We start from the raw sequence: 23,976 nt of genomic DNA, 5'->3' as shown, positions 1-23,976 counted from the left end.
CACGCAGTGTGTCATGCAGCATCAAGCCCCCCTCACGCCACCACGTCCTCTCCCCCTCTATCTCGGGATCCGTTGCTTTGGTTTGGACGGGGGAAATCCTTAACTGAATTGCGTCATAAATACGTCAATAAACTCTCATTCACTGACGATCAGGTACCACGATAGCCGCCATATTCGCATCTATGGCTGGGTAGCGGTGTTCTCGGCGAGCGTATGGTCCAGTCATTAACATCAACTATTCACCGCGGCGACCCCCTGATCCCATCCTGATAGCGGTCCGCAGCCACACAGCTTGCATCTGGTCATCAAAGCAGAATAGCCGGACTTCCACAGAGGGGAAGACATGCAACGTGGAGCGGGGGTCTAGGTAGACTACGATGCCTTAGGCTTAGAGAGGAATCCTGGCACAAGATGGAGGTAAACAGCGTTAGTAGTGAGGTGAGTTGCTAAACGCGTGGTTTGCATATTAATTTGCTTATGATTGGGTTTGGTTTGCGCTGTCCCGTTAAGTTAGCTTGTCCTGCGAGGCTGGGTAGAGCTTAAATTCGCGTCACGACCTGCAGCGCACCGTGATGCATGCTAACACGCTAGCTAAAGCTAACAGCTGGTTAGATGTTTATTTTTGTTGCAGTGTCCGGGTTTATTAGTTTGATAGCCGTCCGTCCCGGCTTTCACCACTGTCCATTACTCTGCACAGAGGACGGGGTCTTTCTCCAATGACACATGACCTCCTCTTAGCTTTTATTATTATTTACACTTCTCGAGAGGAGTTTGCTTCACAGCTAGCTTAGCTTACATAGCATTAGCATTCAGTTAGCTTGCTAGCTGACAGCTTGCAGGCTTGAAACTTGGAAACAAGTTTTTACTCAACCTCCGCCGTCTAGTTCATGGAAGAGCTGGTAAAGTGTTTTTGCGTAGCTATAGTAAGGCACAAACATGTTTCCGCAACGTTGAATTTATTCAAACTTTAATACTAGCTGAGTTCAATTCGGTCAGACGTTGTCACTACTGAGGGCTGGCTTGTCAGCAGCACAAGTGAATTAGTGATGCTGTTATTAGGCATAACTTTCGGGTTGTAAGCTACGTAATAACTCATCATCTCATAAAACTATCGATCTGAAAAGCTGACAGTAAGTTATATCGAGTAAATTAGTTAAGTGAAGTTGTGATTGACAAGTACCGATACATATAGTTCATACCAGGCTCCTAAAGACAGCTACATGTGAAAAGAATGGAAACCTTTGTATTGATTACAGGCGAACTTGTCATCTTCAGACTTTTAGAAAAGCAGCGATGCCTTTTGAAAAACTTCTCTGGTAACGGTGGAAAGGTTCATTTTGCTTTTGCATGGGCCCACGATGAGGTGTATTTTTCATGTGCTGCTAAGCCAACCTGACACCCCAAACCTCTCCATCTCCGGGACTCTTTCCAGTCATTCACACCTACTGTACAAACTGTCTGACTGACTGCTGTGACTGTTTTAAAGCCAATACGAAGCCACTGCTGCACACAGCTTTGACCCTGTCCAGTCTTTACCGAAGCAAACTCTTCCTGTCATAGTTATGGAGACTTGTGCCACAGCAAGACCTCAGTTTATGTCTGTGGCATGGAGATACTGAACAGTTCTTTAACCATTATGGCCGAATTTTTGAGCTCTTGCTACAGATCAACTCTTTAATCTGCTTTTCACTGAATGCTGCTCCTTTAAAAGCTGCAGAGATAAGCACAGGTGTAAACACGAAGTGAAGCCACGTAAACAGGGCCAGTGGTGCTGCTTTGTATCATTTTTTTGACTTGAATTTCAGTGTCATGCGACTGTAAGGCCATATTATTATGATGATGTACGGCTGTCAGACGTCGTTTTCAAATGGCTGAAAAAGGCTCGACTGGTGGTGCAAGTGTAGGCTGCACTCCGTTACAAGCCTCGATGAGCCACAGCAAAGGTGGGAGTGAAAATGTATGTGTGAATTATGACACAAGCACTGCCCTGGCTTCGGCTAGCCTGGATGTAGTACTTCAGAGATGCACCGGAGGCTTACATTCTGACATCTCTCTATGCGGTGTCCTGCTTTGAAGTGTGCATCTTGACTCATTTGAATGTTTCTGCTCTTAATTTGATTCTATAGAGCTAAGATATTGGAAAGTGTGTTTTCTGGCTGCTGTTTTGAGGATGTGAGTGAGTGTATGTTGGTGGCTCCACCCACTGAGTGGGCTTGCGTAGCGCTATGACTCATCCCCCCTCTTCAGAGGCTTGGTGGAATTCAACACACAAACACACTGGACTGAATACATCACGCAGGCTGAGCTTCAGCACAGAACTGAAATATGTAGACCTGGTTAATGTGAGAAGGGGTCAGATTATTTGATTTATTGGCAGATGCTGAGATATCTGACAGTCCTCTGCTGACAGTAGCACGGTGTATGGCTATTTAAAGAAGGAAAACAGAGGGATGTCAAAGGCTTCTGAATGCAGCTCTGAGTAAAACAAAGCATGTCTCTCTGTGGTCAAAAAAAAAAAAGAAAAGAAAAAAAGCATCTTGCCACAACCGTCAGCCAGGAACCCTGAAAAAGCTGGACCCTAGTTTGTCCTCAAGAGGCTGAATGCTGACTGTGGCCCCAGCAAACATCAGACTCTCAGAGCCAGTCAGACATGTTGTTTTTGCTCTGGCTGGGGATTAAGCTAGAATGCTAATAGTGAGGGGCTTTATAGGGACAGGATGAGAGTTGGACAGCTGGAGGGGCTTAGAGTATGGACTCCATACTGTTTGACAACAAGTAGAGCTGCAGTTGGAAACGTGAAAGCGCGCTGTTATTGGATGTGACTCACTGATTTCATCTGTTGAATCTTCCATCATACATGTGGGCGTGCAGCAGCTGCAGTCATAGTCCTGCTCAGCTGAAAACAAGGACGCACAAGCTTTGTGAAAGTGTTTACTGTTCCCGACTCCTCTGATGAAACTTGTTGGTTTGGCTGCAGGTCAATGGGCATCAGATCATGGATGAGCCCATGGAGGAGGGAGAGTCTTTCTCGCACTGTGTAAGTAATGATGGGCTTGAGGTCTTGGAGCGTGTGTGTGTGTGTGTGCATGTAGGATGACATAACTAGCTGTCTCATGCTGATTCTGTTTGTGTAGGATGAAGGGACATATAAGGAGATTCCTATCACTCACCATGTGAAAGAGGGCTGCGAAAAGGCTGATCCATCTCAGTTTGAACTGCTCAAAGTCCTCGGCCAGGGCTCGTTTGGCAAGGTGAGGAAACGCAGCAGGCCGATCAAATGTTTCCATCCGTGCAGTGGTGGGTGTTTGTTTCTAAATTTCTCCTGCTCTCTCAGGTTTTTCTGGTCCGGAAGATCCTGGGTCCAGATGCTGGTCAGTTATATGCAATGAAAGTTCTAAAAAAGGCATCTTTGAAAGGTAGAGTGACTTTGCTTTCAATCGACAGCCTCACAAAAACACAACACATTGCGAATCATGCAGATACTCAGTATATTCTGTCCTCAGTGGGGAATTTGTCTCTCTCACTGTTCCTGCCTGTTGTGTCTCTCCAGTCAGGGACAGAGTTCGCACTAAGATGGAAAGAGACATTTTAGTGGAAGTCAATCATCCCTTCATAGTGAAATTGCACTACGGTAAGAGAAATATTCTTATTTACATAACTTGCAGGAGCTTATATATAATCATACAGATTACATCCCAGTTCAGCCTTAGTTAGGGATAAGCTGCTAATGTGCACATTCATGTTAATCATAACATTGTTAACATCAGTTATCAAAATATTTTGAGTATGCAGTTATTAAACATGAATTATCCCCAGTTAGGTTTTGAACAGATGAGATTGCCACCACACACATGAAAATAATGATTAACATCAAGGGATCATGCTAATATTTACTTTTATTCTGATATATCAACAGCATCATTGTGGATGTGTAGCAAGCTGTTCTGAGTGGGTTTCATGTGTCTCTGCTGAAATCAGAATATACAAAGCAGATTCAAAAAAGCTGCTTTGTAAAAATAAATAAAACCAAATGTGAGCGAGGTTCACCACTTTGTGAACACATGACTGTATGAAGGATGTTACTGCGTGAGCTCAGGAACACTTTGGAAAACCGTTGTTAATAAACACAGATAGTTTGTAAATGACTGATCTCAGTTTTTATTTACATTTTACTCAGCGTCCCAACTTCTGTGGAATGAGGATTGTAATTATCTTGCAGTGAGTTTACTTGTTTCTTGTCTGCCAGCCTTTCAGACAGAAGGGAAACTGTATTTAATACTGGACTTTCTCAGGGGAGGGGATGTATTCACTCGCTTATCCAAAGAGGTAAGCTGACATCCTGTTGCCTTCCATCTCATACTAATTTGCACCCTTTTCTCTCTTCTCTACCTGTAAAGTACAGCATGTCCTTTTTAAAGCTCTCTTTCTTTACCCCTAGTGTTTTAAACATATTGGTGAGAATCTGAACTAAACATGCAGCAGTGTTCTCTTAAAAACCCCGAAGAATATTAAGTTGACAGCTGCAAATGGAACAGGTGCAAATTTAGTATTCAAAAGTATTTTCTGTATTTTAGAAGAGCACAAGTACTGCCAAGTCATTGGTCTTTGCTTTGCATTTTTTTTTTTTTTTGTCAAATTATGACTTGAATTCCTCACGGAAACACAAATGCTTTTCTTGGAATCTTTATTCGCTTTTAAAGCATCGGTTGTTGTCAGTTCGAGGCTCAGATCAGCTCCTTTCAAATGCTTTCAGGGAACTCAGACAATGTGTGATTGTTCTCTCGACAGACCTTGTGTTGAGAGCATGTCTCAGAACCAAAGCGATAGCTGCTGGCAATGTCAAATCAACAGCTTGCTGAATCGTGAAACCTATTTGAAATGTTGATATTGTGACAATAATAATACTCTGTTTTCTCTGTTTGTGGTTGCTGAAGCTTAATGTTGAAGTTGTCTTTTTTTTATTCTTTGCTGCTGAATTTCTCTCCTCTTCTGAGTTCAGAGAGTAAATTTGTCCAGTTCTTATCAGGTTATGTTTACAGAGGAAGATGTGAAATTCTACCTTGCAGAGCTGGCCCTGGCCCTCGACCATCTGCACAACCTGGGCATAGTTTACAGAGATCTCAAGCCAGAGAAGTATGATACCTAGACCTCACCGTCACCTTTGACCTTTCACACTCAAACCCCAAACATGCACACCTATAATTTGTGTTTGGTTTCTTGATTGAGATGAGTCTGTGACTGCATGTGTGCAGTTGTCAAAGACCTACAAGCTAAATTGTTCTCTTATGCCATAGAGGAAATCATGCTATAAGAGAATTGACACATTACCTGTGAAGTGTATATGTAAAGCATAGGCACGGTGTGAAACACTGAAAGGATTTTAGATGTTGTGAAGAGACAAATGACTGACAGTAATTCACAGAATATTTTTGAAGCAGAAAACAAAATGCACGAGTTGACTTCAATGCTGTCACTGCTGTATTGGTAGCGTGTTGTGCAGAACTGTTTGAAGCTCACCTCCATGGAAAACTGTTCTTGTCTTTCAGCATCTTACTTGATGAAGCTGGACACATAAAGTTAACAGGTATGTTTTTGACTTGATGCTGAATAAATGTGATTAGTGAGACAGATTGAACAGTCTGATCTAGTTAATAACCTGCAATTAGACTGTTTCATATTAAACATGTATTTACTGAGACTAGATGTACAACCCCTTTTTGGTCCCTGGGCTGACTTTCCTTTGCAGCTGTTTTTATGTTGCTTTTACCAGCACCTCATGTAAAAGTTCTGCATAATATAATTCCTGGATGTGACTGTTCAGTCAGCTGTGCATCTTACTGTTTTGCATTGCTGTCGTGCAGACTTTGGCCTGAGTAAAGAGTCAGTAGATGCTGATAAGAAGGCTTATTCCTTCTGTGGTACGGTGGAGTATATGGCCCCTGAGGTGGTCAACAGGAGAGGACACACACAGAGTGCGGACTGGTGGTCTCTGGGAGTTCTTATGGTACACATGCTCACACAAACCTGCACACACTGATGCGTCTTTCGTGCTTTGACATTGATACGAACTGATAATCCTGTTGATTACTTTCCCTTTCTGTCACTGTGTGTTTGTAGTTTGAGATGCTAACAGGGACGTTACCATTCCAAGGGAAAGACCGCAATGAGACCATGAACATGATTCTCAAGTGAGACATTATGCATGATTAAGCGCTCAAAACATGGCAGAAGTGGGACAGGTTTTGATAGCATGTAATGATCAGCCGTAGATTTTCTTTTTCATTTCACCTGTGGTTCTCTGCTCTTCTCTGTCGTCCAGAGCAAAGCTGGGAATGCCCCAGTTCCTAAGTTTGGAAGCCCAGAGTTTGCTGAGAATGCTGTTTAAACGGAACCCTGCAAACAGACTAGGTAAGGTGCATTTAAGCTGATTGTCTGTGGACCTGTTGGAATAAAAGGAAATGAGGTGTGTTGATCCTCACATTGCGCCACTCGCTGAGCTTGAGCTTGTTAACATTTTGGCACCCGCTTAAATCACATGCTGAAAACCGCAGCGAGAGAAATGTGTGAACGTGTTGATCCTCTGAAAACAATAAAAAGCAAACGCGCCAAGTTAACTGAACCTGAGTGATCTGTGTCTTCAGGAGCTGGGCCCGATGGAGTGGAGGAGATCAAACGCCACGCTTTCTTTTCCACCATCGACTGGAATGTGAGCACACACACGCACGTGCACGCACATACATACATCCCTCTCATTTCTCACAGACCCACACACACACACACACACACACACATGTAACTCTCCAGCTTCTGTTGAGGATTCACACCTAACAAACGGTTGGCTTGGTGTGTACTGGCCATCCGTCTTGGCCACACCAACCATGTTTGTATGTGTCTGGGCTGTGGGCCAGTTCTCACTGTGTGTGCACTAATAGCCCTGCGTGAGTGTTTAAGAGCCAGCAGAATGCTATTGGCTGGACCAGGCTGTAGAGGGATGGGAAGGGGGTTAATCTGGGAGGGGTCTTGGCTTCTCTTTCACACATGTTTCCACGCTCTAAACAGCCCGTGGTAGGGTTTGAATTCTAACATGTACGTGTGTGTTCTCTGCACGTGCACACCTGCATTTTCCTCAGAAATTGTACAGGAGAGAGCTCCAGCCTCCATTCAAGCCCGCAGCAGGTAAACCAGATGACACGTTCTGTTTCGACCCAGAGTTCACCGCTAAAACGCCTAAAGGTAAATCTACTCCCACACACACGCTCTGTTCACGTGCTTTTGAGCTGAAAAAGCAACCGCCCCTCCTGCAGCCATGGAAACTGCAACTGAACACTGACTACAAGAAATGAGTCCAAAATTTTCGTGCGTGTTTGTGTGTTCATATGTCGATTTTGTTCATTATCTTTTGTATGTTTAGACTCCCCAGGTATCCCTCCCAGTGCTAACGCCCACCAGCTCTTCAAAGGCTTCAGTTTTGTTGCTCCAGCCCCTATGGATGAGAACAAGAGCTCCCCGCTGCTCAGCATACTCCCTATAGTTCAGGTAAAAACACATTATGTCGCACAGGTGAATTATTATCTTCCAAACATGAAGGTCACACACGCATTTGTCTGTCACTGTTACTGAACAATTCTCACAACATTTTAGTTGACAAAACTCTGTGAATACGTGGTGCTCACGCGCTGCCTGCGTTCAATACAAGAATATTCACAGAATTCACTGCAAGCTTAAAAAACAATGTGTGTACAATGAAGTGAAAATAGGATCAAATTGATTGACAGGATTACAGAAACTAGAAAAATTTCACAGTGTTGCAAAACAGCCACATTTATCCTTTTAATGGTTGCTGTGTTCCAGTGCAGACACATAACACACACACACACACACACACACACACACACACACACACACACACACACACATTGTCCTCCCCACACTCAGCATGGCTCCGTTTGTGCCCATAACTGTTAATTTGACAGCGTTTTGCCGCCATAAAGTGATGTGTGAATGGCTTGTAAATGGTGGTAAATCTGCTGTGACAGTTTGACTGCTGAATATGTAATAACATCATCCACTAACGTTCCACTCCGGCATACTTGTGAGGAAAAGTGTTAAAACGGATACTGTGGGAGCACACAACACTAGGACGGTCTGAACTACTACACACTTTTGTTGTCTTGTATGGACCAACAGTGGACTGTAGTGACATTGTAATGGTTTATGCGTGATCACATCAAATGTGTAGCCATGACTCGTGAAAGACACTGGAGCACTTTCTGTTTTATTCAGTGAACGCTGAAGAATGCAACAGTTCACGTCTTGTTCTTTCCAGATGCACGGGGGCTCGGCCAAGTTCTCTGATCTGTACGAGCTGCAGGAGGACATAGGGGTCGGCTCCTACTCCATTTGTAAACGCTGTGTACACCGAGTCTCTGCCATGGACTATGCTGTGAAGGTATTAATTCACTATGCACCAGTGCTAATTTTAGTCACTCCTGAGAGTTACCCAGTACAATCACAGATTTGTTGGTCACTGAACAGCCCCGCATGAGCAGGTGGGGGTTAAGGTCTTTGCTCAAGGGCATGTCAGCAGTAGCTAATGACATTCAAGATTTATCCTCCACCCCCAGAATTAAACGAGTGACCTTTCCGTCAGAATCCTGCTTCTCTAACCTTCAAGCCACCGATGCACCACATTTAAAGTGCAAAGCGATGATGTGTCATGCTCAGAATTAATAGTTGCTTTGAAACTGTGTGAAAGCCAAAGTTGAAGACTTTATTTGATCAGCATTGAAAAGCTCAGTGGTTTACATGACTGTAGTGTGGATGCACATTGTGATAGTTTGGTGTCTCTTGAACGTGGGTTCATAAATGTTTCAGAACCAGAGTGTATGAAGTTGCTGTAAATTGAGTGAGCGTGTTGATTGTGGTTAGTGTTGCCAACAGACCAGCAGGGGGCAGCACAGCCTAAGCATCTGAAACAGTCCAGCAGCAGCTTCTATTTCAGCTAGTTTGGATTGTTGAATACTCACAGTTACACAGCAGAGAGTCTTTTCACCTGTTTGTTTGACTGCTCGTGTCTGTGTTTCCATGTGTTTCAGATTATAGACAAAATTAAGAGGGACCCCTCTGAAGAGATCGAAATCCTGATGCGATACGGGCAGCATCCCAACATCATCACCCTGAAAGACGTCAGTAACATTTGTGTGTGAGCGTTCCATGACAGTTAAGTTTTTAGAGTAGTTAGTCACCTTACTGACTGTTTCTTGCCTGCGTGTGTGTGTGTGTGTGTGTGTGTGTGTGTGTGTCAGGTGTATGACGAGGGCAGGTATGTATACCTGGTGACAGAGCTGATGAAGGGAGGGGAGCTGCTGGACAAGATTCTCAGGCAGAAGTTTTTCTCTGAGAGAGAGGCCAGTGCTGTGCTGTACACCATCACCAAGACTGTTGACTACCTCCACTGCCAAGGGGTGAGGAAACCGTACACATATGAGCACCAGTGAAAAGTACACATCTTCTTGTCTAATGCTTTCTCCTCCTCCTTCTCTTCAGGTGGTCCACCGAGACCTGAAGCCCAGTAACATCCTGTACATGGATGACTCGGGAAATCCTGACTCCATCAGGATCTGTGACTTTGGATTTGCAAAGCAGTTGCGGGGAGGCAACGGCCTCCTCCTCACCCCCTGTTACACCGCCAACTTTGTGGCACCAGAGGTAAGAGAGGAGGAACAATGGAAGCAAAGGGAGGACAGTGAGAAGGAGTAAAAGATTTCATACCAGAAACGTGCAGTTTAGAGATATTGAGAAAGAGAAAGAGTGGACATAAAGTGGACAGTTGCATGTAAAGAGATATTTAATTCCCGTTGTCATTATGAGACTAATGGATTGTCTTTGTTTGTGTGGGTCCAGGTACTAATGCGGCAAGGTTATGATGCAGCCTGTGATATATGGAGTCTTGGAGTTTTACTGTATACCATGTTGGCAGGGTAAGACTGCATTCAGCAACAACTGTTGGAGATTTTGTCTTCAATGTGGGTGGGAGTGATTAATAGTGAAGTGTCCAGATTTCTCAACCAGTCTTAATGCCTCGCAAAGATGGAGCTCAAAATAGGGGCTATACTTCAGTGCTCTTGTCACTTCTACTGCTTATGCTGTTGGTGTTATTTATGGACATTAAGTGTGCACAGACCCAAGTTTGGAGCAATGGATTAAACTTGTACAGCTGCAAATTCTGCACGTAATTTCAGATAGTTGCGTTCATGATGTGTTTAATTACCACAAAGTGGCAGCCAAGTTTGCCTTCTGAGAGTATTATATAATAGAATAAAATCAATGAAATGGAACAGCTTGTAATATGTTCACGTGTTTTCCTAATCTCTGCCTTTTACTCCCCCGTCAGGTACACGCCGTTTGCTAATGGGCCAAACGACACACCAGAGGAGATTCTACTCCGGATAGGATCTGGCAAGTTCTCTTTGACAGGAGGCAACTGGGATACTGTATCTGACACCTCAAAGGTACGTGCGCTGACACTTTGTCGCTTCGCACTGTGATGTGGCTTTAAAGCCTATTTTCAAAGTTTAATGCAAATAAGTTTTTGTCTGATGTCTGTACTTGTTTTTTGAAAAGAGCTACATAAAGTGGATGCACTTCTTTTTAATTTAGCTAGATAATATAATATAATATTTTATATATATAATAGATTTGATCCTATGTGGATTTGTCACAGGCAGACAGATGAGTGAACAACAAAGATGGCCTCTTTTTCTTATGTGTGTTTATGGTTGAGACATGTCATCAGTTTATCTGTCAATGAAAAATCAGCCAGGCCTGTCTACGGCAACACCATAAATACACCTCCATAACATAAGTTCAAAGTCTGTTCTTTCCTCTTACACTTAGAAGACTGGATGTTGTGTTATATTCCAGGACCTGCTGTCCCATATGCTCCATGTGGACCCTCACCAGCGATACACAGCAGAGCAGGTTCTAAAGCATTCCTGGATCACCTGCAGAGATACGCTACCACACTTCCAGCTCACACGCCATGATGCACCACACCTCGTCAAGGTGAGAGTACGTCGTCCTAATGGACATACATATAAAGACGCAGGAACTGAAACATGACCTCCTCGGCACAGGTAATCGTGATTGGTGTAACATGATGATCAAATGTTCTGAAATCAGTCATGTAAGAGGTCAACATGAGATGCATGGTCTCACATGTGTAGGCCTTATGGGTAATGACACTTCAGTGTTTCTAAACATGGAACCACATCATCTCTCCAAACCAGGAGAGTCTGAACTCTTCTTCATACCCGTACATCGCCTGTGCCTCTTGACATTTAAAAGTGAGCGTGAGCCTTGGTGATTCACACACTTCTAATCTCATCTATTACTAATACCAGATCCAACGCAGCAGATGTGTCCTTCCTTTTCTCTTCTCTTGCCACGTATGCAGGTCAGATACTTCTTTCAAATGGAAATTGCAGGTCGTGTTTTTGACACGGGAAGTCGAGTACACCGTACGTCTGACGCTCAAGCGGTTTAAGGCATGAGAACACTGTTGCTAGGTGACTGACAACAAAAAAGGATGCTGCCTTGTTCACTTCTCAAAATGGTGACATCCCACATCAAGGTGAGGATAGATAGGATGAGAGAGTAGAAAACAAAGGTGACAAAGAAAATGAAAGGAAGCATCACCTGGAATGTATCAGACACTTTCCACTTCCAAAGGCTTGAGGACCACATCAACATGACTCTACCTGAAGGCACAAAGGTCACAGTAAAAACAGCACCGCAGAGGAGACTTCCTCATGGCCCTGTGCAGGATCAGTCGTTCTTCAACCTCCTGCTGAGGGAGGTTATCTGGGTAGCATCCTTAGCAAGTGCTTGAACCACCTTAGTTGACTTCTCTTAATCTTAAGCCAGCTTTACACAGCCTGCCAGGAATGTTGCACCGTTATTAAACTTTGCCCGTCTGTTTAAAACATACGGGCAAGCACAGTATGGGGAGGCAGTGTTGTTCTGCCTAGATGCTGACGCTTTTGTGTGACAGGTTGCGCCTCTTTTGCTTGCGGAACGCCAGCATGCTTTCTAAAATCACACACTGGGGGGGGCATAATACTAGAGGTGTTTGGGTCACTGTGAAAAAAGCAAAGCTGGCATACTGATGGGTCCTCTTTATGGCCTTATTGTGCGATGTCTGTGTAAAAAAGGCCTCAGAGAGTACCGGCTGTATATGAGAGCAAAATCTGAAATTGCTGAACTCTTCACCCAATCACGCAGAGGGAGGCCAGCCGCCCTGCAGGGATCTGTGGTCTACTTCTTTCAGATACAACCCAAAGCCTGTGATCATAGATGAGGGTGTGAACAAAGATCAGCTGTAAATTGAGAGCTTTGCTTTGTGGCTCAGCTCACTCTTCACCACCATGACAGCACAGCCCTGTTTACGCCCGGCAGACCACCCCCCCCGTCATAGAAATACAGTATGTTATCAGATTCGCTTGTCATGCTCAGGCGTACTTGGTGACTGTGAAGGCCAGCAGCATAAACAAGGTCGCTGTCACGTCTGTGGAGCAACTTTAATGCATGTGCACATTATCCAAGGATCGTACCACTATTGAGGGATGCACTAGGTCAGCAGCAGTATTCGGTTCTGACGAGGCTTTATAGATGGCTGTCGCATTAAATTACACTTTTCTATTGCCACAACGGTGACCATGCATCATCATTTTTCCCTTTTTTTTTTGTCGCTGACTGAAGACTCGTCATCCTGGTTTTAGTCATGAATCCCACTGCTGTCAGTGATCTATTCTTGCTCTCTTGCTCATGTGATTTAAGGTCTGACATACAGTTTGTAGTGAATTGCCCTGCTGGACTCCACTGCCATCCCGATGTGTTACTTTCATACCTGTGGCCTCTTTGTTAGCTTGAACAAGTCCCTTTCTTGAAGCATTTAGGCACCTTCTCTGCCACTGCATATACCGATGTATGCATACACTCGTACAGTATACAGCTACATAAAGCATGTGTTCTGGATAATTCACCTTTGTTATATAATGACAGTCGAGAGTTGACAGGAAATGAGGGGAGAGAGAGGGGAGAATAACCGAGGAAACTGTGATTACACAAGCTTGTCTCATTGTGACTGAACCTCTTCACCTCGTCGACGTGCACCACAGCCCTCTGTATTTGCTTGTAATTTGATGATGTAATGTTTTTCTTCTACTTTTTAAGATGTTTCTGCACTTGTTGAAAGTGTTTTTAGTGCTGCTCCCGTTCTGTGTTTTCAGATAATGTATGACGTGTTTCTGATTCATCTCTGGATGAGTGGGTGGCACTTGATCAACAGACAAATATTGCGTAATACAATGTTGAATAAGATGTTATCATAACTCACCCAAAATATGAAAAACCTGTCAAGTTGAATGGAGTCTAGTGCTGAAGTTCACGAAATTAGCATCAGAGTTATTGTGGTGAAATGAGCACAGATTCAGGATTCTGATTAGCACAAAACAGACTGATCTGTACACGCTCTTGAAGAAAGAATGCGCACTCCTGTGCTGGGCTCGGTTGCCAAATGGACTGCAACACACCAATAAAGTCTTAATAGGGTTACTTCAAAGTTAAAATCTTGTAGGGATTTCAAAGTTGAAGCCAAGTGTGCATGTCGTTCTCTTCCAGGGAGCCATGGCTGCGACCTATTCAGCACTGAGCCAGAAGACAAGTCAGCCGGTGTTGGAGCCTGTGGCGGCGTCCAGTCTAGCCCAGAGACGCAGCATGAAGAAACTCACCTCAACAGACATGTAGACACACACACACAACGCTCGCCCTCCAGTTTTGACCTCACCCTCAGTCAGACTCTCATACGCAAAAGATGCGCTCACGCGCACAGACCGAAGTGCTGGCCAGTCAGACCTACTGTCTCCCTTTTTAATCTATTTATTTGACACACCCAACATATGCACGCATACACATACACGCACACTCACACTGGACGAGGTTGCATTGTGAAGAAGTCAGCTGAAGAGGAAGAGAGGAAACTCACATATCTGTTACTGCTGGGGAGACAGACTTGTATTTATTTCCACAGCTTTCATATGCACTCGCCCTCCTCGCCTTTCATTCTTTCTTCCCCGTGTGGGGAAGAAGCGCACCAGCTGATGTTCTCCTTCACTGTGATTGGCTGATTCAGAGCTGCTTCGGTAAACTGTGCCCCCCTCCCACCCCCACCCCACACTGCTCTTCATCTACGCTCTGCCATCCTCCTCCTCAGTTCTCTCTCCTTCCCTTGTTTGCTTTTGCTCTCTTAACTTTTCTTCAACGTGAATAATGGTTTATGTGTGAGAGTGCTGGCAGCATGGCATCGCCTGAGGGACGTCGTGAGACTGTTTCCTCTCCTGAAAATAAAAAGATATGATTCTGCTTGTGGCAGATTAGAAAGACCCTCAGGATGAAGGTCTTCTGCCAGCACTTTTGGTAACATAAAAGCATGTATGGACACAACCTGTATTTCTTTTCCCTTAAAATTCACCGTCTGACTCGTTACTTTGTGATGCTAAAAATGTATCAAAAGAGGTAAAATAAGCTGCAAATGGACAAAAGATAATGTCTAGAGTTCGAAGGTGAAACAATGTGGTAACGATAACAGAAATTCTAGTTTGCAAAAAATATCTAAATATCTATAATGAAGACGATGAAGAGCATGTGGGGGAGCTGTAGGGATTCTCTGGGGGGGACGGGACGCACCCCGTCGAACCAGAGAGGCTGAATTAAACAAAAAAAAAAAAAAAAAAGATTTCCATGGATATCTCTTCAAAAAGACATTGTGGAAATTGTATGATATTGTATTTATTTCATTTGATTTTTAAGATTCTATTTTTCTTTCAAGTTCTGTATATATTGACATTAAAGATCATTATTGACATGCAGTCAGTGGGCTGAGCGGCTTTGTTCTGTCAAACAACGCACCACAAACACCTGTCCAGTCCTCGTGAGAAAGTGGGGATTTTAAGGCAACCACCAGTACAACAGCAAGAGAACATAACCTTTGCTGAACAGCCACCATTTTGTTCACAAGTTGCAATTAAAAGATGGCACATTGAATTTTCTTCGTTACTGTCTGATAAAATCACTGAAATGCTTCAATAAAACAGTGTAACAGTAGCACAAGTAAACAAGAGTCATGAAGTCAGCAGACTGACTCAGTAATGTCAGCCACCATAAACTTCCACACTGTGAAGTGAGGCTGTAGGTGTGAACCCCCTGAGTATTGAATTAAAAAGGCTGTGTTATGTCTTCGAACGTTACATCATCTCATTTTAACAGGTTGGTTCATCTAAATCACAAAACAGTTTCCTGTAGCCATGCCGTAAGTTTAAGTTTTTGAGACATTCGTGTCCTATTTACACATCCAGCTGATAGCGAGCAACATCAGCATTCATTTGAGGTCTTGCGTCTGGCCTTCTGGTAAACGTAAATCAAATATTCATTCTCCTTTTCGGTTTGTTTTGGTCTCCATCAGCTCCTGAGGGAAATATCTTTTCGTGATAGATGCTCCACTATGTTCACTGGCTAGTGGCTAGCTGTCATTTGGTGCTGGTCAGGTCGCATTCAGCTGGTTTATCAGAGCTGTTTTCACTAAACACAGCTGCCTGCTGCGCCTCGAAACAAGGCTGATGAGACAAAACAGTAACCGGCCAAAGCAATGAGCTAAAATACTGAAACACTTCACACAGCTGAGGGGAAATGCAGAGTTTGGTGATAACAAATTGAGAATTTATTATTATTATTATTATTGTTGTTATTGTTGTTGTTGTTGTTGTTGTTGTTGTTGTTATGTAATTTATGTGCACAGACCCTTTAAAACAATGACCATATCCCAAGCAGCTTCATCTCCCTTTGTGTCTTCCCCCAGTAAACATAAATGAGATGCAGAGCACATCAGCCACCGCTAGGTGGAAACACTGTCCATGACAAGTCCTGTGGCTGCTGAACACACAGTCCCTCAGTGGATCTGTGTCTTACCCTTATGTAAATGATCAGTCTCGCCTGCTTCCATTTTGTCTGTCCAGCCCCCTGCTCCCCTGAGAGTATGAGCTCCTCTAACCAGTGGTGTGTAAAGAGAATTCGTGTGTGTGTGTGTGTGTGTGTCAGAGCTGTCATGACCAGACAGCAAAGGATGGAAGATCTAGGCAGGAAAGCAGATGGATTGAGGCACAAGGACTGCTCCCATCAATGCACACACATCACACACACGTCACGCACACACACGTTGGTCTATGGACCAGCTGTTGTCCTTTTCTGCAACTGTCCGAGCTGACTCCATGTCCTCCTCTCCCCTCTCTCCCGCCTGCATTAGATGCATTTCGGAGTCAGCCTGGGAGCTGAGAGGTAAACAGTGGGGCTAATTGCTTTGACATACTGCTCTTTGTTTTGGCCTCCTGGTGCTAATCAACCACTTGGCTAATAAGTCTGCCTGGCAAGGAAAGCACAACTGTGTTTAGGCTGGGAGGAAGTAAAAAGGGACAGGTGCTGCAGTCATAGTTTTCGTCCGCACTTGCTCGTCATCCAGAGTTCCCACAGTGCTGCTGTGGCTGGGTAGCGCCCTGCTCAGGTGTGAATCTATTTATCCTCATTAACGAGCGTCTCCCCAAAGTCAGCCAATTAACACGCTGCTCCTAATGAAGCCATTAGCTGTCAGATGAGGTAGAGGCAGTCCTTGTCATTGGTCCGCTGAGTGTATATGTGTGCGTGTGTATGTGTGTGTATCCGCTCTTGCTGCTAATAAAAGCAAGAGAATTAATGGAGTGAGCGTGTGTGATAATGAGTTAATGTGGAACAAGCAGGACGAGCAGTGATCAGCCCTCTGTCTCAAATGAAGATATCAGACACAGTGATTTACTCTCTCAGAGCCATAAACAGGCCGTGCTCCTTTCACATATAACACTCATTCATGTGTGTGTGCGTGGTGTGTGTGTGTGTGTGTGTGTGTGTGTGGATGTGTGCTGCTGCTGCTGTAGGGGCATAAATCCATTTACACAGTCATTTTGTGAGGACTCGCATTCCTTTTGATGACAGAACACAAGTCCCCATAAGGTAAGTCATTGCATTTTTAGGGTTAAGACTTAAAGCTTAAGGTTAAGTTAAGGGTTAGGGTTAGGAAAGTAGTGGTTATGGTTATGGTAAGTCTCCAGGAAGTGAATCTAAGTCTATGTAATGTTTCTAGATGCGATGGAAACATGGCTGTGTGTGTGTGTGTGTGTGTGTGTGTGTGTGTGTGGTTTAATAGACATGCTGCCAGGGTAAGTGGAATGACACAAAGCTCCTTCCCAAACACACAGCGTCCTGCTTGGCTCTAGTTTTTGAAAGAAGACCTCTTGACTGCAGGTGTGCAGCCGTGTGTGACCACTTCACATCACAGCAAAGTTTGCACGAGTGTCAGCCTCAAAATAACAAACCGTAGATGTCACTGAGAGTTCCTGTGTTCCTTAATGGAGCGATCACACGGCACAACCCTAATACGCTTTTAATTGTCAAAGTAATTGCAAAGACATGACTGCAGCAGCCGCAGCAGAGAGGAACAATAAGATCGCAGGGGCAGCTGTTCTACTGACACCATTTTTGTGTGTAATTGTTTGTCAGTGACTGGACATAAAAATTGGAGATTTCTGAGCGCTTGCATTAATCTTAGAAGATGAGGAGATGAGGAAGATCAAATTGAAAAAACAAAACAGAATTTTAGATTTTACCAGTTTACCAGGTTTAATTTTTCTGGGATCTCTTCGGCTGGATGTGCTGTTCAATCACACACCCTCCACCCAATAGAAACCGTAGCTGAAGCCACCCCACCCTGTCAGGGCATGCCAGAACTGAGGATGTGAAATTGATTTTACGTTATGAGATTAATCGTATTGTAGATTCTTCTGTCTTCTTCTTCCTCGACAACCCCCACCCTCCTCTTCCTCTCTGCTCCCACAATTACTCTGGGATTGATTCTGTACTCTCGCACACTATCACTACCAACAGAGATCCTCTGCCCTCCAGTGATCCGGTTATCAACTTTGGTCAAATTCACTTTGAAGTCGTGCCCTGCGGTACAGAAGTATTTTCAAGTGGGCAAATATGAGCACAAACACACAGAACGTGATGAATCAGTGAGTCAGTGCTCCCTGCAACAAGTGTGAAAAGCATTGCCAAAAATGTGTTAATACAATCCAGAGCATGAAAATTGTGCACCAAAAAAAAAAAAAAAACTGTCATTCCAATGCAAATTAAAGCCTCACTCAGTGTCTCAGGTCTGGGGAGGGTACAGCAAAAAAAACAGCTTCTTAACTACTGACACTGTTAGTGCGCTGATCTCAGGACAGGTTTGGAGGGCTGGCATTCTGTGTGCTGGTCCACTTCTGTCATTGATGTTTACTCTAAGATATTAACTTCTGGATATTTTGGAACTTTGGGTTTTAAAAATGGCCTTTTTGCAAAGGGAGTTTGGTTGAATTTAGGAGAATTTCACAGAATATCTTTTCAGAAATTCTAATTTACTAAATGGAAATACACCAGTAATAGATAACATTATTTTTCATTAGTATGAGCTATATTCCTGAAATTTATCTATTTTCTAGGAAAAGAAAATATTGTCCTCACTTTCATTTGTTCATATTTTAAATTATTATTTTTAGTTTAGTTTTTTTTTTTAATCATGTAATTTCTGTCATTTCTAAATTTTTTATTCTGTATTATGTTTTTACATTTAAAGACACACATGTACAAGTGCAATATAAATTAAGTTTTAAAACAGTGGTTCTCAACCTGGGGGTCAGTGCCCCCACAAGGGGCTGCAAATTCAATCTGAGGGGTTCAAACAAACAAAACAAAGTAAAACAAACAAACATATTTCTACAACACAGCTAATTTCCTCTAATCTTTGAAGCTGGTAAAAAAGCTGGTAGACACACAGCATGCAGCTGATTATCAGGGTGACAGTGTAGAGCACATTGCTTTGTTCAAAGGGGTCATGAGCCAAAAAAAAGTTGGGAGCCGTCGCTTTAAGACAGATAAGTTATAACAACAGTGTCATGACAGAAGAGGTGTGAAAATACATTTATGACCTTGTAATTATCTTATGGTGGAAGTGAGACTTGGTTAGAAAATAGAGGCGTTAGAGTCTTTTAAACTTAAAGTAAAGGAGGAGACAGAATCAGTGAAGTCCAACAGCCACACAGCCATGTGGCCGACTCGCAGCCGATATTGATTATTCCCATGAATCCTCTCATGTGGGTTGCTGGTCTGTTCCTGTCTGCGTTCTCTGTTCGGCATCTCGGCTGCAACCCTCTGCTCTCCCCCTTTCTAATTAAGGAGATATGTGATGTCGAACGTCCTCTCTTTGACCTCCCATCATGCCAGTTTTACTGCAAACACTGCATCAGCGGCTCCCAAACTTTTTTTTCCTGCTCTCTCTAAAAATGTGTGCGGCCCTGCTTTAAAGTTGCTGCTCTTTAATCCAAATGTGTTTTATTCACTTTATTGACCTTCGCAGATTCTTTTGAAAAGCTTGGGGAAAATAACACTATGAATGAAAGCTTTGGAAAAACAATTTATTTAGAAGAATTTGGTAACCACTTATTTCTGTCCACTTTTGACTTCTTAACTTTCAACCAAAGTCTTTGAAACAGGATACAGAGCAAATTCAAAGAGAACAGAAGGTTTGAGATGAGATGCAATTATGAAAAAGGTGTGAGTCAGCCGGTGCCATTATCCCCTGCCAGTAAACAAACCACTCATCCTACGAACTGCTACTACACAAGTCACTGCTGCTTTCTATTGTTGCTGTCCTGTCTGATGATCAGTCCGCTCTTACTCAGGATCTGATGCAGAAGCTCAATTATCTGCTAGTGCAAAGCCGTCATCCGACCTCAAGCATTTTGGAAAAATAATTACCTGCAGATCATCATTTAAAACCTCTGAAATATGCTTTCATCTTGCACCTGCTATATTTTTCTCACTGTCCTTTACACGCTTTCCCAAGTCAATCATTTTTTCACTGGTAAGTTATTTCTGTGGAGGCATCAGTTACTCTTTAAAGACATATTTGGAGGGCTCCAGAAGAGGGTTTTCAAGCATCCTGACTCCACACTGAAGCAGTATGAGGTGGAAGAGGCTCAAGGATACTGCAGTGCTGCTCTGGACCTTGGCTTGCTTTGCTTGTTTGCTCGGCTGCTGGCTCTTCTTCCATCCAGGGGCACCCCCCCCCCCCAGAAATCAGGGATTATTTCAAACTAAAATAGATGGATGGAATCAATCAGCCATGGTTTTGCTTTTCTCTTCTTCTACATAACCGCCCCCTTTCACCTCCACCCTCACACCCTTTTTCTCTCTCCCTCTCCCTCTCCCTCTCTCTCTGTCTCCCCCACCCCCCTCTCAGGGCTGCAGACTGAGGAGATGCATAAATTCAGACACATTAGTATTCCAGTCAGGCTCTCCATTTCAAGGCAAGGCCTAGCACCCTTCCGCCTCTCCTCCTCTCTTCTCTCCCCTCCTTCACTCTCCCTCTCCAGCTCTATTTTTGAATCATTTAAGAAGCACTGCATCTATAGGCCTACTTATTTCCAAACCATCCCTAAATTATTTTTAGGCTTTATGATTTTTTTTAGGAATATAGCTCTATTTTGCCCTTGCATGGCCAATTATACGCAGCTGTAGTCTTTGAAATGAGATTCATCTGCTTCTGGTTGTGTGTGTGTGTGTGTGTGTGTGTGCGTGTGTGTGTGTGTGTGTGTGTGTGTCATTGTGTTTTGCTGTCAGGCCCAGCGGCCCAGGCGATAAATCACGCATGTCTGATTGAGGAGGGCAGAGGGCCCGGACAATAACATTTCAGTGGAACTGTTGGAGAAAGCGTCTCAGTTTGCTGTGATCCGTAGAACCTGCAGACCTGCAGCCAAGGTCCCGCTGAACCACTGGATATTTTACAGCTGTTAGCGACATGAGAAACTTGGAAAAAGTTGCCTTTTGACATGACATTGAAGCTGAGTGAAGGTTATGCTGTTTAAGCGGTGCTGCTCGAGTGTGTATAAATACAGGAATGGAGCATAATATCCCCTTTAGTATAATTATAATCAGTCATAATTTTAAATTGAACCCATCCTCAAATTCCGTAACATTTAAAAGGAATACTGAATGAAGAAAATTAATCATACATTTTAATTATTGCTTTCACAATTTAGATAATAATAATAATAATAATAATAATAATAATAATAATAATAATAATAATAATAATAATAATAATTTCTGCTTCTAAATATTCCATATTAATTTGTCAGAAGTTAAATTCTGTTTTGGACAGTGAACAGTTGTAGCAAGAAATTGTTTATTACAACATACATAGTTTATTTCAAAACATAATACAAGCTTTATACTGAAAATAAATAATTACTTGAGCTGTCATCGAAATTTGGAATAAAACCGCCGAAACAGTTCAATCTTACTGAAAATACTGTTGTTGTTTTTTTTACATAGCTAATTAAGTGCATGAATAACTAAGAGCATTTGTTTAAATTAATGACTTCAAAAGGGTAATATATAAAACTGTACAATATTCGAAAAAATACTTAAGAAATAAACCAATAACAGGAGTATTTAAGATTATAAAATTTTGATACTGAACGTACAATAAAATTATAGGCAGGTGTATAGCGTCATCAACCCCTCTTTCTATTCTCGGCTCTGTTTCAGAGTCCACACAGTTTATATGGTCGAAGATGATTGAAATCAAATAAATGAATTTATAAATAGCTGTAACTGTGTGTGGCTTCATAAGCTACAGGCCATGAGGGAGGAATTTAATAAAAACCCTCCAAGTGCTATAATGTTGGTAGCAATACCTCTACAACTGGAAATGAGGGCCTATATTTGCATATGCAAAAATAATTACAGATCTGCTACGAGTATGTTACAAAATAATGGCTGTAAATATGATGAGAACTAAAGCACTGTATAAGCCCGAGGGAAGCATGAGGTGGACTGTGAAATGGCCTCTGGTGCTGCAACAAATCAATTAAGAAAAGTGATATTATTATTACTTTTTCACTCCACTGATCATACAACAGAAGCAAAGTGTGAGAGAGAAGCCCAAACAAATCAAAACATCAGTCCCATCTTAGCGTTATTATCGAGCTGATGAGCAGTGGTGACACAAACCAAAGGCGCTGGCAGGTTATTAGGCACATTTTGTATTTATATCCGTGATGTAGAAAATAATTTGGCGGGCTCCAAAGGGAATCTGAAATGTGACGTTTGATATGCCGCTATAGAATAATGCCCTCATGACAGTTAGAAAATGACGAAGGCTGAACAGGTATCTCTGTTATTGTTATTGTCGTGTTTCAGTGCTGGAGGCATCTGGAGGAGTCTGTACCGGGACAGGCGCGGGGGCCGGGAGGTGCCACCGCGCGCCCCTGCGCTCGAGAGTCTGTGCCGGGGGATTCCTCCCGGTGCTCCGGTCAGAGATCATGGCACGAGGAGGCGTCTCCCGCGCTCCCGCTGTGAGAATAGGGTCCCTCGTGAGGCGGCGGCTCTCCCGGCGGCGTCATGCGCTTCTCCTTCTGCCTCCGGTTGCAGAACCACACGCGCACCACCTCCTTCTCCAGCTGCAGCGAGTCCGCCAGCGAGGTGATCTCCTGCGCGGAGGGTTTGGGACACTTGAGAAAGTGCGTCTCCAGAACCCCCTTCACGCTGACCTCAATGGACGTCCTCTTCTTCCTCTTCCTCCCCTGAGCTGCTATCTTGTCTATACTGCTAGAGCTGCCTGTGGACGAGTCTGCCTCCTCCAGCCACTTGTTCAGCAGCGGCTTTAGTTTGCACATGTTTTTAAAGCTCAGCTGCAGAGCCTCGAACCTGCAGATGGTGGTTTGGGAAAAGACGTTACCGTACAGCGTGCCCAGAGCCAACCCCACGTCCGCCTGCGTAAAGCCCAGCTTGATTCTCCGCTGTTTGAACTGCTTGGCAAAGTGCTCCAGCTCGTCCGAAGTCGGCGTCTCTTCGTCGGAGTGGTCGTGGCAGTGGTGACCGCCGAGGTCGCTGTGCTCGGGGCTGAGTGTGTCCCTGAGGCCCGGGTGCATGCCTTGGCCTTGCGGGTTGGGTGGAGGTGTGAGGCCACCGTGGTCCAGCATGCCGTTGACAGTGAAGCCCGTCTGGGAGTAGATGTTGATCTGCTGCCCGCTGGTGATGGAGGAGTTGTGGGACACCGGAGTTCCCCAGGCTCCTGGGTGGTTGCCATGGTTGTTGTGATGAGGGGAGTGATGCGCTACGTGCGGGGAGCGGTGATGGATGATGCCAAGCTGCAGGTCCTCTCGGCCCGGTTTAACGTCCTGCTGCTCCATGGAGGCCGACCAGGGGCTGCCCTCCGACAGACTGCTCGCCCACTGGTGCCCGAGGGGATGTCCGTTGCTCTGGACACTCTGCAGATAGTCACTCTGGAGGAGTTTCTGGTGTCCTCTGTAGGGGCTAGCAGGCTGCATGGCCTGGCTGTCCGGGTGGATCATGGGACTGGAACTGAGCAGGGTGTAGGGGCTGGAGGCAGCTGTGGCCATGCTGGCTGCTGAACCCCACTAATGCTACTGAAGCAAGGGATCAGCTCAGCCTCTGACATCTCCCTCTCTCTGGAGTCTCGGCAGCAGCAGACGATGACTGACAGCCTCCACCACCACTCACAGACCGACTGAGACGCAGTGACGACGCGCGTCGACCAATGATGGCGCAGGTACCCGAACCTCCGCCTCTGGAAGCAGAGCTGCGGAGAGGAAAGGGTTAGCGTACAGGCAGTCGAACCGGAAGTGAGTCGGAATGCTGGTCCAGTGGGCCTGGCCGTGGAACGATGAGCGCGTGGAGCGCAGTTCCTGTTTATTAATTAAAGTTTCCAACTGATTTACGCACGAGTTTATTGCTGCTCCTGTCACCCTTGAGCGCGTGCGAAGGAGGAGA

The 23,976-nt window shown here is 44.2% G+C and overlaps 2 protein-coding genes across 2 annotated transcripts; one reads left to right on the top strand and one right to left on the bottom strand.

Moving 5' to 3' along the window:
- The first annotated feature begins 137 nt into the window (after window positions 1-137).
- LOC143325589 (ribosomal protein S6 kinase alpha-6) lies at window positions 138-14,927 on the top strand. Its single transcript, XM_076738771.1, has 22 exons — window positions 138-438; window positions 2,978-3,037; window positions 3,135-3,251; window positions 3,335-3,416; window positions 3,551-3,631; window positions 4,247-4,326; window positions 5,027-5,133; window positions 5,547-5,584; window positions 5,862-6,004; window positions 6,118-6,188; window positions 6,320-6,408; window positions 6,642-6,706; window positions 7,131-7,233; window positions 7,412-7,536; window positions 8,327-8,449; window positions 9,096-9,185; window positions 9,306-9,464; window positions 9,547-9,708; window positions 9,904-9,980; window positions 10,394-10,511; window positions 10,924-11,064; window positions 13,681-14,927. Exons 1-22 carry the CDS (start codon window positions 412-414, stop codon window positions 13,804-13,806), a joined length of 2,184 nt encoding a protein of 727 aa, XP_076594886.1. The 5' UTR covers window positions 138-411; the 3' UTR covers window positions 13,807-14,927.
- Window positions 14,928-21,348: 6,421 nt separating this feature from the next.
- LOC143325395 (POU domain, class 3, transcription factor 4-like) lies at window positions 21,349-23,608 on the bottom strand. The gene has a single exon (XM_076738400.1). The coding sequence runs from the start codon at window positions 23,583-23,585 to the stop codon at window positions 22,497-22,499; it is 1,089 nt and encodes a 362-aa protein (XP_076594515.1). The 5' UTR covers window positions 23,586-23,608; the 3' UTR covers window positions 21,349-22,496.
- Between the last annotated feature and the right edge of the window lie 368 nt (window positions 23,609-23,976).

Source organism: Chaetodon auriga, chromosome 9 (assembly GCF_051107435.1).
Source record: "Chaetodon auriga isolate fChaAug3 chromosome 9, fChaAug3.hap1, whole genome shotgun sequence".
Taxonomy (NCBI): domain Eukaryota; kingdom Metazoa; phylum Chordata; class Actinopteri; order Chaetodontiformes; family Chaetodontidae; genus Chaetodon; species Chaetodon auriga.
Note: the sequence above shows the minus strand (reverse complement) of the source record. Positions and strands in the feature narration are given on the sequence as shown.